An 18,036-nucleotide genomic window follows, 5' to 3' on the forward strand; every position below is an offset into this window, starting at 1 on the left:
CGGGATGCCTGAGTCTGGGGCTCACCTCTTGGGCCTGGTGGTGCCTGTAGGCTGAGCCTTCACACTCATCCATCCTCTCCTGGTGCAGGAACTTGCAACCCTCGGGGACCAAAAGGGCCTCACTCACAAATTCACCTGCTGTAGGAGTATGCGAGGAGACAAATGAGCCTCCCTCCTTTCCCCCCTCCCCCTCCAAATAATCCCTATCCTGCCCAGACCTCCCCAAACCTACTCCCCAGGTATTCGGGTCCCTGCTCCCACCATCTCAGCGACACCTGGGGTCAAGGTCCCTTTCACTCACGCAGGCAGTGATAGGGGATCACCACGTGGTGGGGACATCTGGTCCCACGGGCACTCCCACACCAGCGCTCCATAGGAATGGGTCGCGAGGCCTCCTCCACGCGGCCGATCTGGAGGTCAGGGTACACCTGGGGGTGGGGGAATGGGATGGGGGCTCCATGGAGAAGGGGGATCACGGTCCTCCTTACTCCTACCCAAATCCCCTCCCAAGTGCTTTTGCTGAATCCTAAGACCTCAGCTCAGCTTCCACGTTTCTGCAGAGTATCCATCCCCAAAGGTCCCCTCCCACCCATGCCCGGACCATTCTAAGCCCCTCCCCCTCAGACCCCTGGCCCGGCCCGGCCCCCTCAGGCCCCGCCCACCTGTCTGCAATAGGCCAGCACGTGCTGCGGGTCTCGGAGGCAGCGGCGTGAGCTCTGAGGGTCAGGTTCCCAGCGGCCTGTGCGCAGGTCTCTGTGTAGGGTCAGCCGCCCGCAGAGCCCAGCCACCTGAGGGACCCCCGCCATCTGAAAAGAGCAAGAACCATGAGAGCGAAGAACCGAGAGTCTGGGTTGCCGGCTCCAGCCCACGGCCCCGCCCCCTCATGGACCCAGGAGTCCCGACCCCGACATCGGGGATACTAGACATCCAGATCCCCTAGACCCCGCCCCCCTCGAGGACCCTGGCATCCAGGCCCCATCTCTAGTCCCCTCCAGGCCCCAGCCCCCGCTGCGGTACAGATGGTGTTGCCAAGGCAACTGCTCCGGAGGGGATGGGGGGGTCGCCATGGAGACTGGGTCCCAGGTGAATCGCCTGGCATCACCGGCTGGTTTCCGCGGAGACCGACCCTCCTTCCCACTGCCGCACCCCCATCCTCTCTGGCTCGCGGGGGTGAGGGGCGTTGTAGACATGAGTCTTTCTCAGGTTTTGTTCACTCCCTCACCCCGTGACCCCGGTGTTTGGGTCCCCTAGGCCAAGATGCAAGGACCCAGGAGTCTAGGCCTTCAGCCCCTACCCCACTCAAGGGCCTAAACGTCCTCGTCCTACAGCCCTTGCCCCATCTGGCACTCATGCGTTTTTATCCTCACCAACCCTCTCCTCTCAAAGACCAGGGTCCGGCTGGCTCAGGGCCTCAGGTATCAGGGTCCCAGCCCGCCCACCCCCTCCCAGGCGTCCAGGCCCCCAACCCATTCGGAGCCCCACCCCCCATTTCAGCCGCAGGTTCTGGGGACTGCAGAGCGAGAGTCGGGGTGGGGTGGGATGTGGAGGGCTGGGGGCTCTGGGCATCTGGGTCCCCCACCTCACCCGCAGCTGGGGGCGTGAGTCTCACCTCCCCAGGGCTAGGCGTCCCCCTGGATGAGCTCCCGGGTGCTGGAAGCAGCAGCAGCAGCAGCAGCAGCAGCGAACCGAGGCGGCGGCCGAGTCCACGGGCCACGGGGTTCGCTGACCCCATGTCCGGGCCGGGGCTGGGGCCGGAGCCCCCTTTTCTGTCTCCCCTGCCCGGCCCTGCAGCGAGCCCTGGGCCCGCGATCTCCTTCCTCGGCTCGGCCGGCCTTCCTCCTGGCTCAGACGAGCTCGCCCTACCCTTCCCCCAGTCCTTGGTTGGTCGCCCTCCTTTCACTCCGCCAGCCCCCTCCCCCGGGTTTCCCCGCCCTGGGCCCGCCGGTGACAGGAGCTCCCAGCACCGCCGCCGCCTACTCCTGCCGCTGCCCCCCCACCCCCCCAGCCCCGGGCTGCGCCGGCGCCGGCAGCCCCGCCCCGGCCCCGCCTCCCCGGCCGGGACAATAGCGCGGGTGAGAGCGCTTGCCCTGCTGCACGCTCTGGGCCCTAAATCTCCTCCTGGATCTTTTTGGGGACCCCGCCATGCTTGGGCGATCTATGTTCCCAGTCCCTTGACCTTCAGGGGTGGCTCCCCGTCAATGCCCTGGGCATCCCGCTTCCACGTCCTAGATACGAGGGAGTGCCAAAACCTCAAACATGACGGCATCTCCACTCACCGCCACTCCATGGGCTGCCTTGGGAGCGGAGGTGGAGAAGTAAAGCAAGGTTCCTGCATTGGGACCATTTCGGCTAATTTTCCTTTGGGCCCGGAAGGTTCAGAAGAACTGGGGCAGAAGGGATCTAAACCTGTGGACAAAGTCTGGCTGCAGGGTAGGTGGGGGACCCAAGTGCCAGAACCCCCAGCCCCCTCATCCCAACTCTTGCTTTTCAGACCCCAGAACCTGTGGCTGAAATGGGGAGTGGGGCACTGAATGGGTTGGGAACCTGGACGCCTGGGTCTGAGAGGGGAAGGGGTAGGCTGGGACCCTGACACCTGTAACCCCTCAGCCATCAGAACTGGTCTTTGACTTACATGGGCCCCCTGGGCTGGTTGCTGGATGGTAAAAGATTTCTCACACATACATTTTCCATTTTTTTAATTAAACATAAATATTCAAACCCCAACACCCACCCCACATTTCCAAATTCATATTTGCCTCAGCAATGGGGTCACCCTAAGAGATGTGCCCCAAATTCCCTCCTTCCCTGCAGAAGGATGGTGTGGCCACCTTGACTCCACCATCTTAGATTCCTGATGTCAGGAGCCATCTTGGCACAGTTTCCATGAGCTTGAGCATCTACCAGGCAATGGAGGAGCACCAGTTCCTGGTCCTCACACCATCATGAATCTGCTTCCTGGGCCAGGAATGACTTTTTTCCCATCCATTGATTGGAAACAATACATCTGTGTGCCCTTGATTCCATCTTTGCCACTACTCTGTATACCTCCCCTTCCAGAGAGCCCACCCCAGTCCACCTGCCACTTGGAGTTTTCTTGACTAAAGTGAACTGGTAGGCATGTTACACTTTGGTCTTTTCCATTTGCTGGGCCAGCTGTCCATCAAAGTCTTGCTCATCCTCCCCCCCCCTCCCCCCATTCTCAGACTTGGGTTGCTATCTTGAGGGGGAAATCTTCTTGGTTGCCCAATGACTGGACCAGTTTTTCATCACCCAAGAAAGGACTGGAGACTTTACAGAAGTCTCCCATTGGCTGGAATAGGTGACCGGCTATCAATCTGAAGGGCAGGTCACACATGGGTCTGAAGGCGCTGGTGGCCAGGAACAGGGAGGACAGTGTAGGAAAAGTGAGGGGGCCCAGGAGCTGGGTCAGGGGGCCCATAGGGTGTGGACTTGACATAGCTGGTGAAAGCACGGGTGTATGGAGTGGTGAGGTAACCATCCCGGGGCTTGTAGAGACCACCTAGGTCTGAGGGGAATACAGCCAGGTGAGGGGTAAGGTCATAGAATCCAGAAGGGCTGCCAGGGAAGACAGGGGAGGCTGGAGAGGAGAACAGGGCAGTTCCAGGGTCCTGGGTCACACTCACACCTCGAACTTTATAGTAGCCATTAGTGGGATCCTAGGAGGAGATTAAAAAAAAAAACAAAACTAAAAATGAGACTGATAGAGATAAGGAAAAAACGGAGATGAAGGTGCCCAGGGGAAAGCAACAGAGACACAAGAGATAGATATAGACTATAATGGGGGCAGAAAGATGGGAGGGCACTTATGGGCAAGGGCAAGGAGAAATACAAGAAACACCAGAAACAGGTTTGATGGAGACAGGGAGACAACAGAGAGAAGTAGGGAGATTGAGTAGGGGCTGATAGACAAGGAGACACAGAGGGAGAAACACAGGGTACAAGACAGAGGAGGTCCCCAAGCAATAGTGGAAAGGCTTATGGGTGGGGCTGGGAAATTAGGAGGGGGGGAAGACAGGAAAACACATATCAGCAACGATGTGCCAGTGAAGGGAAAGATGAGAATTAGGACGACACAGTGGGCATGCCAGGACAAAGAAGACACAGCGATTGAATAAGGGGGTAAGGTGACCCGAGGGAAGGACTGAGTAAGAGATGGAAAGAGAAAGCAGGGAGGTGACTGAGGGCACCCAGAGAGAGACGGAAGCAAGAAGTCATAAACAGATATAAAGCCCGATATGGGAGGGGCCCCAGGCCCCGCCCTCACCATGCCCCGCCCACCTTGGACTCAGGCCCCGCCTCCTCATCACCCGCGAGGTCGGTCGGCTTGGTGAGGTTAGTGCCCGCGGACTCACAGCTGGGGACCTGAGGGGAGGAGATCATGATTATCACTGAGGGTGTGTGGGTGTGTGTGGATGTGTGTGGGGGGGCTTCCAGCCCTGTGAGCCACCGCCCAGGACGCCACTTCCGACTAGGGTTTCGGCAGCCTTCAGCTCCTGGGCCCCGACCTCGCGGGGCTCATGGGAGTCGTGGGGCTCTCCGCGCAAAGGGGCGTCCAGAGGTCCATACCGGGTCTTCCCGGCTCCTCTCCTCCTCTTCTTCGGGGGCTGGAGGGCTGGAACCATCGCTGTCAGTGATTTGCACCAGTATTTCCCTCTTGGAGATCCTTGCTCTGGAGCCTGAGGGTGGGAGAGAAGGCGGAGCTAGAGGGCGGCACCCCAGAAACAGAGAAAACTGAACAATGAGGGACTGTGGGGCAGGCTGAGAGAGGCGGGGACCGGGCTGGGGTTGGGGGGCGGACCTCGAAGGGAAGCTGCGACTACACTGACCTCGGCCTCGGCGCCAGCAGCAGTGGGCGCCCCCCGCGATGAGCAGTAGTAGTAAGGCAGTAGCCGCTGCAGCCACTCCGGCCACGATCCGCACCAGGGGCAGTGGGTCTGGGAGGGGACATAGGGGACGAAGGGGTTAAGGAAAAGTTTGGAGAGCCCAGGGCGAAGATCCAAGCAATCTGGAAAGTAGGTCAATTTGGGGAGTTTTTAGGGGCCACAAAGGTAGGGGTCCCTGGGGAATGTGGAGGTGCTGGGGGCCTGAGCCCAGGTGCCTTAGGTTTGGGAGATTTACAAGGATTTGGGAGGTCTCCTGGTTCTCTGGGGACTTTGGGAATCCAGGGGTCCTCAGGGCTCACTAGTGCGGGTCAGGCCAGCCCGGGCTCCTGCTTCGCCCAGCCGGTTGCGAGCGCTGCAGTTGAAGTCTCGACCGAAGTCCGGTTCCCGAGTCCCGGAGATGTGCAGCACCGACAACAATCCCCGTCGTCCACTCCCTGTGGCCCCTGGGGCGGGGAATGTCTCTACTAGGAAGCGGCCTCGAGAACCCGAGGCGAGTGCGCCCTCGCCCCAGGACCAGACCTGGGGCGGGAAGAAGAGACCAGAGAAAGGTTGGCCGTAGGGAGTGGAGTCTGGGGGTCAGGGGTGTAGGGGCCCGGGCCGGAGCCTCAGAAAAGAGGGAAATGGGATCGATTAGGAAAGCTTACCACTGCCTCGGGTGCTGGAGACGCGAGCACTAAGCACTCTAGCCGGGCTGGGGCTCCCAGAGCAGCAGGGGGTGAATGCAGGGCAGTCACTGCTGGGGGGCCTGGGAGTATTCAAGGTCCAGTCAGAGATGACCCTGTCCCTCACCCTGGCCTATCCCCTCCCGCCCCCAAACCTCTGCTCACCATGAACAGTTAGGGTTGCCTCCCCCAGTCCGCCCCCCACTCCCGAAGGTCCTGGCTCTGCTCGACACTCGTAATTTCCGGCGTCCCCCGGCCCCACCGACACCAGACGCAACGTGGGCCCCGAGCCCAGGATCTGGGGAGCATGGGGAAAAGTCATTAGAGGGGATGGGAAGGAGGAGATGAGCTATATCCAGAGCCTCTGCCCCCAGCACTCCATCCCTCACCTTCGTCCCCCCACGGCGCGTCCATGTCACTCGTGGGGGCGGGTTTCCCTTCCAGGTGCAGGTGAAAGAGGCATCTTCTCCCACATCCACAGCCACTGGCTCAGGCGGAGAGAGGAGGAAAGGACCGACTGGAGGTAAAGGGAGGTTGCCTGTGAGACTGAGGCCCCAGGATTACTGTCTCCTAATTCAGAGCCTCAGGCATGCAGAGCTCCTAACCTCCCCCTCCTAGTCCTTTAGATACCAAGGCATCAGAGGGCCCTAGCACCTGAGGAACCAAGGCTCTGAGATTTCCCAAGGCCTGCAGGAACCCTGGAAAACAGATTCTTCAGCCCCTGCAGGGACCTTCCTCAGTCACTGCCTCTTTGGCAGCTGAGGTCTTGCCCACTCTACTCACACTGTACATCCAATGCTGTGCTACGATTGGTACTGCCCACTGCATTGGTCACCTCACAGGACACAGGTTCAGTCAGGAAGGAAGCATCAGCTTTTGCCTCTAGAAGGGGCCCCCGAGCTCCAGGAAGTACAGATCCCCCTTTTGCCCACCTGGGAGATGGGAAGGATCAATATTGGAGTGGAGGCTCTATGGCAGAGTGCCGTCATTTGGGGGCTGGGAGTATTTGCAGGAACTCACCTGTAGCCAGTGACTGGCGGATGGGCTGTTGCTCTGCACAGAAATGTGACCTTCCCACCCTCAGGCACTGTCTGTGGCTCTGAAGACAGGGTCACCACAGGCGGGTCTAGGAGATGGGAGGAGATCGAAGTCAGAGCAAAGAAGGACCTGCCCAACATCCTTTTCCTCAAGCAACTATTCTCTGCCCAAGATCCCCTCAAGTCCCCTACAGAACTCAGAAGTCTGGTTTTCACTTACACTGCAGGCTGAGGGTGACCTCAGTGTCCTTCCCCGTGGGCAGGGCTGGGCTTCGGGCCTGGCAGATGAAGGAGGCACCATCATCCCGGGCAGAGGGGGTGATTGAGAGGGAGCTCTCAGCTGCTCCCAGCATCCCACTGGCCAGCAGGGTCTGGGGGGGTTAGGGGTGGATGGAAAAAAGGAATGGGTGAGGGGTGGTTCACCTCTCTGACCCTCACCGAGGGAATGGCCTGGCTTATTTCTCATCCCTCCTGCCCCAGTCTAAGGTCACTATTACCTCCAAAACTTTTGACAAATTCTCCATAAATAAATGTGTTTCCTTCCCTGTCCTCCCCATGCTGTGAAGTAGGAGACAGCTCCAGATTATAATCTGACCTGGCTGTAACTGGCTCCCTCCAGACGGATACCATCCCGAAACCACAGCAGCTCAGGGATGGGGCGAGCTCCACCTCGGGTCCGGCAAGTCAGGTTCCCAGGAACCCCAGCAACCAGAGCCACAGTTGGGGCCCCTAGCACCTCTGGTGCTTCTGGGGGAACTGAGGAGAAGAGGAGAACACTGAACCTCCAGACCTCCATATCTCATCAGAGACCCCATCCTGTGCCTAGCAAGATCAGGGATAGTTGGGTAACAGTGGAGGCAGATACTTGGGGGACCTGGAGTCTCTGAAGCCAAGCACATGAATTAGGGATGGGAGGGGGCTGGGCTCGTGAGTAGGGGCAAATGCCTGAGTCCCAGCTAGAAAAGGGATCAGGAGTTACTCACCCAGTACTTGGAGCCGAGCAGGCCGGGAGCGAAGGGCAGCCTGGGTGGCCTGACACTCATAGGATGCTTCATCCCCAAGTTCAGCTGCCCCAATGTGCAGATCATGGTGGCCACTGGCCCTGTCTCCTGCTATCCAATAACGAGACCACCCTGGGGGAGGCACAGCACAAAAGCGGGAAGGTTCATATTTCTAAATCCAAGCCTAGACAGTCTCAATCCAGACTTCCCTAATCCCCCTTACAGAGATGTTCCAGCCCCTAAATCACTCCAGAGTTCTCACCAGGCAGATCCCGTTCACCTCCAAGAGCTAATCCATCCTTTGTCCATTGAACCAAGCCATGGTAGCCGCTGAGAGCACAAGGGAGTGTTGCCTCCTCCCCCAGGACAACCTCCAGGTCCTCCGGTTGCTGTATGAAGTGGGGAGCATGGCCTGGCGTGAGGAGAAAGATAAGTCAGAGCCTCTCAGGGAGATGCAGTGTGCCAAACCTTCATCAGACCCTATCACAGGCTTGGGAATGGCCAGACCTCCAGTTAGACCTCCCCCTCCAAGGTAGGGGAGGGAGCAGAATGGGACTCAAGGGGCTACTCCAGCCTCTTCCTTTCTCCCAAACCTCAATGATCTTCTGTGTAAGGTAAAAGAATTCCAGTCCACCAGTCCCTCTCCCCAGGACTCAGGCATCTAGGCCTGTCACCTTCCTTTTATCCTGGAATGCTGCTGCTGCTAATCCAGGCAGCCTGAGGTAACAAGGATACTTATTTCTGTCCTTCCCTCCCTGAATCTTGGAGCTGGTACTCCTGGCTCTGAGAGCCTCTCCCACCCCACCAACTAGAGCTGAAAGAACATATGGGGAAACTGGGGTACATGGGCACTGTCCCTCCTTTACTCCCTTCCTCCCACTCAACCTAGGCATCCAAGAGACTAGTACCTTAGTCCACATCCTTTCCCATCCCATCCTATCCCGCCAGTACCTGCATTGGAACCGAGGAGGAGGAGGAATAGAAGAAAGTGTAATAAAAGCATCTTGGCGTCCTTGTGGCTCCCTCAAGTCCTCAAACTTTCTGTGCTAATAGCAGTCCCCACCAAAATGCTCGTCTTGCGTCCACCCACACTTCTGCTCCCTCTGGCCCAGGGAGAAGAAATTCTGATAGCTCTTGCCCCTTGGCCCCCAAGGCGGGCTCCGTGACCCCTCAGGCTCAAGCTCCAGGAAACCTGGCTCTGGCTTCTGCTCTCAGCCTCTCTGCTTGCCTGATGCTCAGTAAGTCCCGGGGGGGCTGGGCCTGGCTACACACTTAGGCAGCCTTCCTCTGCCCCGCCCCCAACTGGACACGCCCCTCCCCATTGAGAAAACCCTCCTCAGGCTGAGAATTAGAGACTGGGGGGAGGGGGAGAGTTTAGGAAGGGGAGTGTGTAGTGGGGGGAGCCACCTGTCGTGAGGGGAGGTGGAAGAGGAGCAGTGGGCTAGAGGACAGAGGAGTGGGTCCTAACATAGGAATAGGGTTTAGGGGACCAAATGCCAGGTTCTCTGGTTGGGGCATGGCTGCATTTCTGGGCTCCAGGGAAGGAGCTCGTTCAGTTAGTGGAACAAACTCGCTCAGGCAGAGCCCTAGGGGTAGGAAGCTGAATCTCCAGGGTTCCCCAAGTGGAAAAGAAGATAAAAACGGTCTAGGCCTCAGGGGTTCCAGCTGCGGGATGTAGGGCTATTTTTAGCTTGAGAGCAAGGTCAGATCAGGGTCAGTAGTTTGGGGGGAAACTCAGCCACGGGGGAGGTTGTCCACCCTTGGTCCTGGGGACCCCATCCTCGTTTTGAGTTCCCAGTCTGATTATGGATACTATAGGGTGAAGTTCTTAATACCAAACTCTGCCAACCCTTCCCCCTGCCTTTTTTAAAAATCAGAAACCAGGAATCCTGTCCCCCAGATGTCTTTGGGGGTCCAGACATCCTGTCCACAGTTATCCATAGGACTAAGCATCCTGTCTTCTATCTCTTGTGGCCACCCCCCCACCCCCACCCCCTGCAAGATCTCCGGCATTCAAGTCCCCACACCTCCCTCTGCCTCTTCACTGCCTCTGTGGTCACCCAGGAGACACAAGAAAAGTAGGAGGGGCCAGGGACTAGGAGGCTGGGAACCGAACAGCTTGTCCTGACGGTTCAATGAGGGTCCCAGCCGTGAGTTCCCACGAGGCCCAAAGGGGTCTAGGGGCAGCTGGGACAGGCAGGTGGGAGGGAAGAGGGCATATCCCTGAGAAATATCCTCTTCCCACAACTAGGGAACAGAAGACCAGCACCTGGGTCCCTAGAAAAAGGGAAAGATAGGGGTGGGATGGATGCCTCAGACTCTGGGGTGGGGAGTGGGGGGTGAGACTGGGGAGCTGAACACCTGGGTGTCCTGAGGAGAGGGTGGGGAGAGGACTGGACGCCTGGGTCTCTGAGGAGAGGCTAGATGCCTGAGGATTCAAATGGCGGGGAAAGGAAGGGAGCAGATGCCCCAGGCTCAACTCTGAGAGGATGCCATGTCCTGCGGGGTCAGAAATCCGGCCTTAAATCACCCAACTTCATTGGATTTAGCCACCAATCCAGATGCCTACCTCAGTACCATAGCCCCCCCCACATTGCGCTGCCTGAGGATTTGGGGATCAGCAGACACTAGACATCTGGCTGAATGCCTGGGTTCCAGAGCTATCAGGGGCAGGGGAAAGGTAGGCAGAGCAGAGACTGGAGTAAGGAAACTTGTGAACAATTCTCCCTAGACACTTTTGCTCCCTACCCCCCATGATGGAGATGGAAAGAGGGAGCATCTGGGATGGGGCCCTAGGGAGCCAAGTCAGGAAATAAGCCGTTGCTGGGCAAAGGGAAGGAAAATAAAAGTGCTGGGGGAGGAGAAGTGAAGGGCGATGGTGAGATCTGATGCTAATTAAAGATGATGATATTCCTGGCTAAAGGCAAGTGCCCCAGACCTTTTTTCTGCTTCTAAGACCCTTGGTATATAACCACCCTCGATTGAGGCAGACTGATCTGAGGCACCACAAACCCTAATGGTCCCCATTCCAGATACAGGTGGTACCCAGCTCCAGTCAGCTCCAATCCAACTCCCAAGCACCCGGCTTCTTTATGCACCCTTCCACCACCCAGGGACCCTAGGGCTGTGGCCTTCCAGTTTCCATCCTTGTGCTCTTGGATTCTTGCCCGTTAACAGCTCACACACCAGTCCCCAAGATCCCCTAGATTCTCCAGAGCTGGCTTCCCTGGGGGAGTGCAGCTTGGGGTGACTACAGAAAGGAAATGAGGACTCTGAGAATGATCTGGAAAGAGGGCAGAAGGAGACAAAAATTCTGAAAAGAATTGGAAAATTTTGAGAAAAGAGGCTGGGGCAAGGAAGAAGAGAAATAGAAATCTAAAGGAGTAGGTGAACAGAGGGGAAGTGACATGAGAGGGTTTAGAGAGCTGGAAATTGGGGTTCCCTCTAAAACAGTCTTCCCTCAACAGGGGGAGCTAAAAACTGGGTAGGAGGTGTTCAGGAATATGGTGGGAGGAAATTTTCATAAGGAAGGAATCTGAGATGGGGGTGTGTGGAGTGACGTGATTGTGTGAGTAAATCTCTGGAAGCTAAAATGAGAGCAGAAGAGGCTTATCCCCTACAAGGGACATCAGCATATGGTCCAGGAATTATAGGATGTGGTAAGGGAAGAAACAGAGTAACTGACAAGAAACAACATTTATTCATTAGTTAACATTTATTAAGCTCAGAAACCCTGGAAAAACTCCCAATGTCCAGGAAGGGACCTGTAGATCACCCAATTTTACCCCCTGAGCCCACCACAGACCTAGAGGTCCCATAACACCTTGTGATGCCAGCTGAAGTCAGGGAACACAAATCAATATGCCTGTGAGACCTAAGGAATCCTACCCTAAGTACTGTGAGAAGCACATATATCCCACACCACCACTTCCATAACCTAGCTGGAGCTCAAGAGATACAACAGGTAAGATCCCTGAGTCCCCACTGGGGCCAGGAAGACCCCACAAAACACAGCTGGTGGCCTTCCCTATGATATAACAACCGTGTGAGACCAAAAGGATACTACAGATACCATAATAACAAACACATATAGCAGGGGGTGCAAAAATGTCAGCCAAGCAGCCCTGGGTACTCAGTGGGAATTCAGAAATTCCACAGTAAGTCATCTGTGAACTTCCTGGAAACCTCACAGGGAACACAAGAGGATGTCCCATCTGGTCCCAGAGACCCCAACATAATACTGTTCTAAGTCCAGCAGGCACCCAGGAATGCCACAATCACTCCCATGAGCCCACTGAGACCTCAAAATAACACTAATGCCAAGTAGGTTCAAACACCCTATAATAATAGCATCCCACCCAGAGTAATATATTTGTAGGCCTACTGGGAAATCAAGAATCCCATAATAATATCCCTGGGAGACCCCAACTGGACCCCAGAGGCTCCAGGCTCCCATGAATGAATCAATGAAAAAGCATTTCTAAAGTGATTACTATGTTCCAGGAACTGTGCTAAACATTAGAAATACAAATAAAAGCAAGTCAGTCTTTGCCCTCAAGAGTTTACAACACATAAAGGGGAGGTATGAGAAAGGTGGTAAATACTGAGGTGACAGGGATACAAAGACAAAACAAAAAAGAATTCCTGCCTTCAAGGAGCTTACATTCTCCTGGGGAGGAGAGAACAATGTGTGAACAGAAAAGAATATACAGTAGGCTCTGGAAAGGCTTTCCAAAGGAGGTGGAAACTACTCATGAGCTTGGCCTTGAAGACAGCTCAGCATTCTGAGAGACAGAAGGAAGGAGGAAGTGCATTCTAGGCATGGGGGATAGTCTAGGCAAAAGCATGAAGGTGAGAGATGGAATTCTGAGCTATAGCCAGTTTGGCTATAACAAAAATCATGTGAAGAGGAGGAAGGCGAAGTAAGCCTGGAAAGGCAGCTGTGAACCAGGCTGTAAGGGGCAAAGACAATGAGAAGCCCCAGGAGGTTCTTGAGCAGGGGAGTGACATCATACTAGTGCTTTGTGCAGAGGAGGCAAACTGGCTAGGGAAGGAAGGGACTAGAAGCTGGAAGACTAATTAGGAGGCTATCACAAGTAGTCCAGTGTGAGGTGGGTGTTTGGAGGAAGAGAAGGGAATGGATACAAGAGGAAATAGTAGCCCAGCCTGAACCTAGAGATGATCCATCACATTACTATAGAGATCAAGGCCCCCCATCACATATGCTCTGACAAGAACCCAACCAAGTCAGCACCTCTGTGAACCTCTATAAGAGGACCCTATAAGAAATCCCAAAGCATTCATTAGTGGCCCAAGAAACTAGAACAACATTCTTGACTATCTGACCTTGGACCAAAGACTACAAACTAATTCTCCTGAGGTAGGAGAGGGCATAGAAATTCCAAAACTGGGTCCACTATACCTGGAGACCCCACAATAACACCTAGGTGATCCCAAATGATTTCAGAAACCCCTACAACACTAATATGAGCCCATCTGTGGAAATGCACAGAGGCAGGAGACCAGAAAGTATACCAGCTTTCCGGAGTGTGGGAATGAATGAAAGGAAGAAGTACAAAATCAGTGTAGAAAGATAGGTTGGAGATTGGGAAAGAACTTAATGGTGGAATGGAGAAACTTGTGTTTTCTTTTACAGGCTTCAGAGAGCCATTGAAGTTTCTTGAGCAGGGGAATAACATGGTTAGATCAATACTTTAAGAATAATTTGGCAACTGTGTGGACTTCTGACCAAGATAGCTGCCTGAGCAGAGGCAGGCAGATGAGTTCCCTTACATTATTCCAAAAAAACCCTAAAAATCACACCAGGCCAGATCATGATAAAGAAATCCAATGAGAAGTTAAGTCAACAGGCATATTGAAGCACCTATTACGTGCTAGGCACTGTGCTAAGTGTAGAGAAAGAAAGAAAGAAAAAGTCCCTGCTCTTGAGGATCTCACAGACCAATGGAGGAAATAACCTGAAAACGCTGTATCCACAAGATATAGGCAGGATAAAATGGAGATAACCTGGGATAGAAGGCACTAAGATTAAGGACTAGGAAAGGCTTCTTGCAAAAAAAAAGGTGGAATTTGAGCTTAGACTTGAAAGAAGCCAGGAAGCACAGGTGAAGAGGGAGAGAGTTCCAGGCATAGGAGACAGCCAGTGAAAATGACACAATAGAATAAAGGACTTTTTTCTACCCCAGAACTATGCAAAAAGCCAGAAGTCTAGGGCAATAGAAAAGCCAGCACCAGTGCAGACACACAAGTAGAAAAAGTCACTTATTCTATTGTGTCATTTTCACTGGCTACACAAATGCATAGAAGAAATCAATCGAGAGATTTTAGAAAGTGAAATAAAAGATCTGGAGGAATGAATTAGGAGAATAAACAGCTTAGAAGAGAAAGTCCAAGTAATGGACTCTCTAAAAATTAGAAAAGATCAAATAGATATCAATGACTCCATAAGACAAGAAATATTAGAACAAAATAAGAAGATTGAAAAAAATTTGAAAATGAATGTACAAAAAACCAACTTGCCTAGAAAATAGCTCAAGATAATTTAAGAATCTTTGGACTCCCTGAAAACCATGCATTCAGAGGATGTTACCCACCGCTTGAGAGAGATTATTAATTTAAGGTTCAGAAAGACATATTTTTGGATATGATCACTATGTGGACGTGTTTTACTTGACTACGCTTATTTGTTATAAGGCTTCCCTTCCCCCCCCCTTTTAAATGGTAGAATGGGGTGGGGAAGGAGAATTAAAATAATGATACCAAAAAAGAAGAGTGCCCCTGAAATATTCTTTAATGTACAAGAGATAATGAGAGGAAGTTCATTAGGAAGTACAGACAAGCAGGACAATTTTGAAAAGTAACATGTTGAATTTATTTATATACTTTTTAAAAAGCAAATGATTATTAGTTGATAATAATTAGTCAGCCAGGCTTAGCCTTTTTTTTTAAAGAGGTAGTTTATATAGACTAATATTTTCATATGCAATCTTCTTTTTGTATTCTGCTTGCACATATGTAAGTGCTCTGTGTGTAAATTCTGAAAAAAATCAATTTTAAAAAATTGACAGCTGTGTGGAAGTTTGGAGAGGTGAGAAAGTGGTGACTGGGAGACTAATTACGATGCTATTGCTATAATTCAGGGTAGAGGTAATGAGGACCTGAATTAGAGTGCTGGCACTGTGAGTTGAGGACTGATGACAGATATGTTATGGAGGTAGAATCCATAGGATTTGGAAACTGGATATGGGAATGGAGGGACAGGGAAGAGTTGAGGATTATCCTAATGCTCCAAGACCTGAAAGAGTGGTTCCCTCAAGAGAAACAAGGCATACAGAAAGAGGAGTAAATTTAGAGAGAAAAGATAAAGAATTCCATTTTGGAGAGGTCTATGGGACATCTACATGGAGATATCAAGCAGGCAATTAGTTATGGGGGATTGGAACACAGGAGAAAAGTCAGGTCTGAACATGCAGATTTGGGAATATGCAGAGAGATAACTGAACCCATGAGAGCTGATGAGAGCTCCAGGGAAGAATATATGGAGAGAGGGAGCTCAGGAAAGAGCTCTGGGGGTACACCCATCTACAGGTGACAGTGCATCAATGACGATCCAGCAAAGAGGATAAAAAGGAGAAGCCAAATAGGGAGAACTAAGACAGATCAGCGTTAGAATAATCCTGGGAGTGAGTATGTCTAAGGATTGGTAAGCAGTGTCAAATGCTATTGAGAGGCCCAAAAGGATGAGGGGTAAGAAAAAGTCAATGCACTTAACAATTGGGAGAATATGGGTGACTTTAAGAAGTTTCAGCTGAGTGGTGGGAGAGGGAGCACTTTTTGTTGTTCAGTCATGCCAACTCTGCGACTCCATTTGGGGTTTTCGTGGTAAAGATACTGGAGCAGTTTGCCATTTCCTTCTCCAGCTTATTTTACAGATGAGGATTATTTTACAACTTATTTTACAACTGAGGCAAACAGGGTGAAGTGACTTGCTCAGGATCACACAGCTAGTAAGTGTCTGAGGCCAGTTCTGAACTCAGGAAAACAAGTCTTCCTGATTCCAGACCTGGCACTCTCTCTGCTGTGCCACCTAGCTGCCCAAGCACTTATTAAGTGCCAGCTACTGCTAAGTGCTTTACAATTACTACCTTATTTGATTCTCACAACAACCTTGCAAAGTAGGTGCTATTCTGCTCCCCATTTTACAGTTAAGGAAACAAGGGTAGAGGTTAAGTGACTTGCCCAGGATCATACAGCAAATATATGAAGCTAAATTTGAACCCAGATCTTTGTGACTTGAAGCCCACAACACTAATCACTGAAAGCCAGTTTGCAAAGGGTCAAGGAGTAGAATGTGAAGAAGTAAAGGAAATTAATATAAGCAATTTTTTCCCTAAGAGTGGCCGTGAAAAGAGAAGATATATAAGATGATAATTTGAGGAGATTGTAGGGCTGAGGTGTCTTCCCATTGCCTCTAGGCTAAGATACAAAATCTTCAGCTTGCCATTTAAAGCTCTTTACAGTTTGCCTCCAACCTATTTTCCCAGAATTATTTCAAGTGAAGGTAATAGTGGAAGGTATAGTGGAAAGAATATTGTATTTGGAGTCAGAAAAGCTGGGTTCAAATTCCGGATCAACCATTATTTTATCAGTGACACTGAATAAATCAATGAAAATGAATTTTTAAAGTGTTTGTTAAACAGTTACAACGTACAAAGCACTGAGGGTACAAATAGAAAAGACATTCTAATGGGGGACACAACATATATGGAAGGTTTTAGCTGCAAGTCAGATGGAAAGGTCCCACGGTCTGAATTAAAGAAGATAGTAATATCTTTTCTTTCATGTCATTTCTGAGAAAAATCAGGTTCTGACTTGGCAATGTCAAGGCCTGGGGCAGCGAGAATTTTCTTTGCAGTCTTCGCTGGCTGTGGGAGCAGCTGCTAGGCTTCAGCTCCAAAGGGTTGCTTCCTATGATGATGGCTGTGGGTGCTGCGCTAGAAGCCATACCAACACTCTTGGGGCCCAGGGTCCCGGGCTCTGAGGGGGTCGACTTGCTTGGCTCTGGGGTAAGTAACTTAACCTTTTGCAAAATCACTGAATGTGAGAGTCAGGAGGGAATTTGGTGGCCATCTAGTCCACCGTGAAAAGAAAACCTGCTATAACATATCTGACAAGTGGTTACCCAGGCTCTGGTTAAAGACCTTTAAGGCAGGGATACTCAGCACGTCTGCAGACAAGCTCTACTCATCAGGAATTTTTTTGTGATGTATAAGAAAAGACCGGCCTATTTTTCCTGACACATCAGGAGACTTTCACCCTGAACCAGTATGAAGCTCAGAGTGAGTGGTGAATGTAATGGGAGACTGGCCGAAGGGTCCAGTCTTTACAAGCATGTGCAAAATCCTCAGCTGATGGACTTTCCACATGGACTTTGGAGCATGTGCAGACATTCCATAACTAGTTCTGGTCTGCGAACCTCATGGTGAAGAAGAGCCTCTTCAATTGGCTACAACTTTCTAGACAGAACTGAGGATGTATTTACAATAGATTAGTTGAACTCATTTATTTTTTCAACTTCTGCCTTCCAGCCTGCTAGTTCAAATGAGAAAAGAGAGACAATGCTGTAAGGGGATGTGCCAAGAGTTCTACCTAGCCAATGTTGAACCTATGGTCAGTGAATACAGGTCTGAGTTCTGTGGAAGAATATTAAAAACTGTTTAATTCAACTGAAAATATTAAGAAGTAATGTTTTCTCTAGCCTAAGAACCCTTTCTAGACTTTTCCCTCTTAAGGTCCCATGAAATGGATCAGGTGACAGGACAAAGACAAAGGTCCCAGGAAATGGATAAAAGGTAATTAGTTAAAGATTGTTCTGCAGACTTGTGCCTAAAATTCACAGTAGTAATTTTTTTCTCCATGACAGTTTTGTCTTTACCTTTGTTTTTTCATTTTAGGTAAAGGAGACTGGAGACTATGATGTTGTGAGGTCAAGAGATTGAGATTGAGTCACCAGGTCCAGGAGTGAAGCCTGTGCTGGGATTTGCAGTCAGCTTTGAGGCCTAGAGAAGCAGCCCTTCAGGACCCAGCTCAGCAGTATTTGTGAGAAGAGGTTGGCCAACATTCCATTAACATTCACCTAGTAGCAATGCCACATTTAGACCTGAACTTGCTGGGATCGATGTTATGTAGAAATTGCATTCAGTTTGAGCCCACTCACCCTAGAGACCAAGGTGAAATATTGAGAAAAAGGTTTGTACTTCTGTTCTTGCTATTTATCTTTGAGGTAACTGATTAAATGAAGTAGGGTGTTAGTAACTGATGGCTAACAGTGGGGGACCACATCAGGGTATGAGCTCTAGCCAACAGCATTAGAGAAGAGCCATCCCAACCCCTTAGGATTACCCCTAGAACT

General features: G+C 51.7%; 2 protein-coding genes across 2 annotated transcripts in view; one reads left to right on the forward strand and one right to left on the reverse strand.

Moving 5' to 3' along the window:
- The window catches only part of LOC118839020 (zinc finger protein 850-like), a 902,460-nt gene that overhangs the window by 240,480 nt on the left and 643,944 nt on the right, over positions 1-18,036 (forward strand). The gene's annotated exons all lie outside the window — the stretch shown is intronic.
- KIRREL2 (kirre like nephrin family adhesion molecule 2) lies at positions 3,348-16,629 on the reverse strand. The gene is made up of 15 exons (XM_036747293.1): positions 16,497-16,629; positions 7,867-8,016; positions 7,587-7,736; positions 7,199-7,359; positions 6,824-6,974; positions 6,587-6,692; positions 6,350-6,498; positions 5,956-6,083; positions 5,732-5,864; positions 5,549-5,649; positions 5,204-5,423; positions 4,844-4,955; positions 4,588-4,690; positions 4,300-4,383; positions 3,348-3,677 (listed from the first exon to the last, which is right to left on the reverse strand). Exons 1-15 carry the CDS (start codon positions 16,627-16,629, stop codon positions 3,348-3,350), a joined length of 2,211 nt encoding a protein of 736 aa, XP_036603188.1.

Source organism: Trichosurus vulpecula, chromosome 2 (assembly GCF_011100635.1).
Source record: "Trichosurus vulpecula isolate mTriVul1 chromosome 2, mTriVul1.pri, whole genome shotgun sequence".
Classification (NCBI taxonomy): domain Eukaryota; kingdom Metazoa; phylum Chordata; class Mammalia; order Diprotodontia; family Phalangeridae; genus Trichosurus; species Trichosurus vulpecula.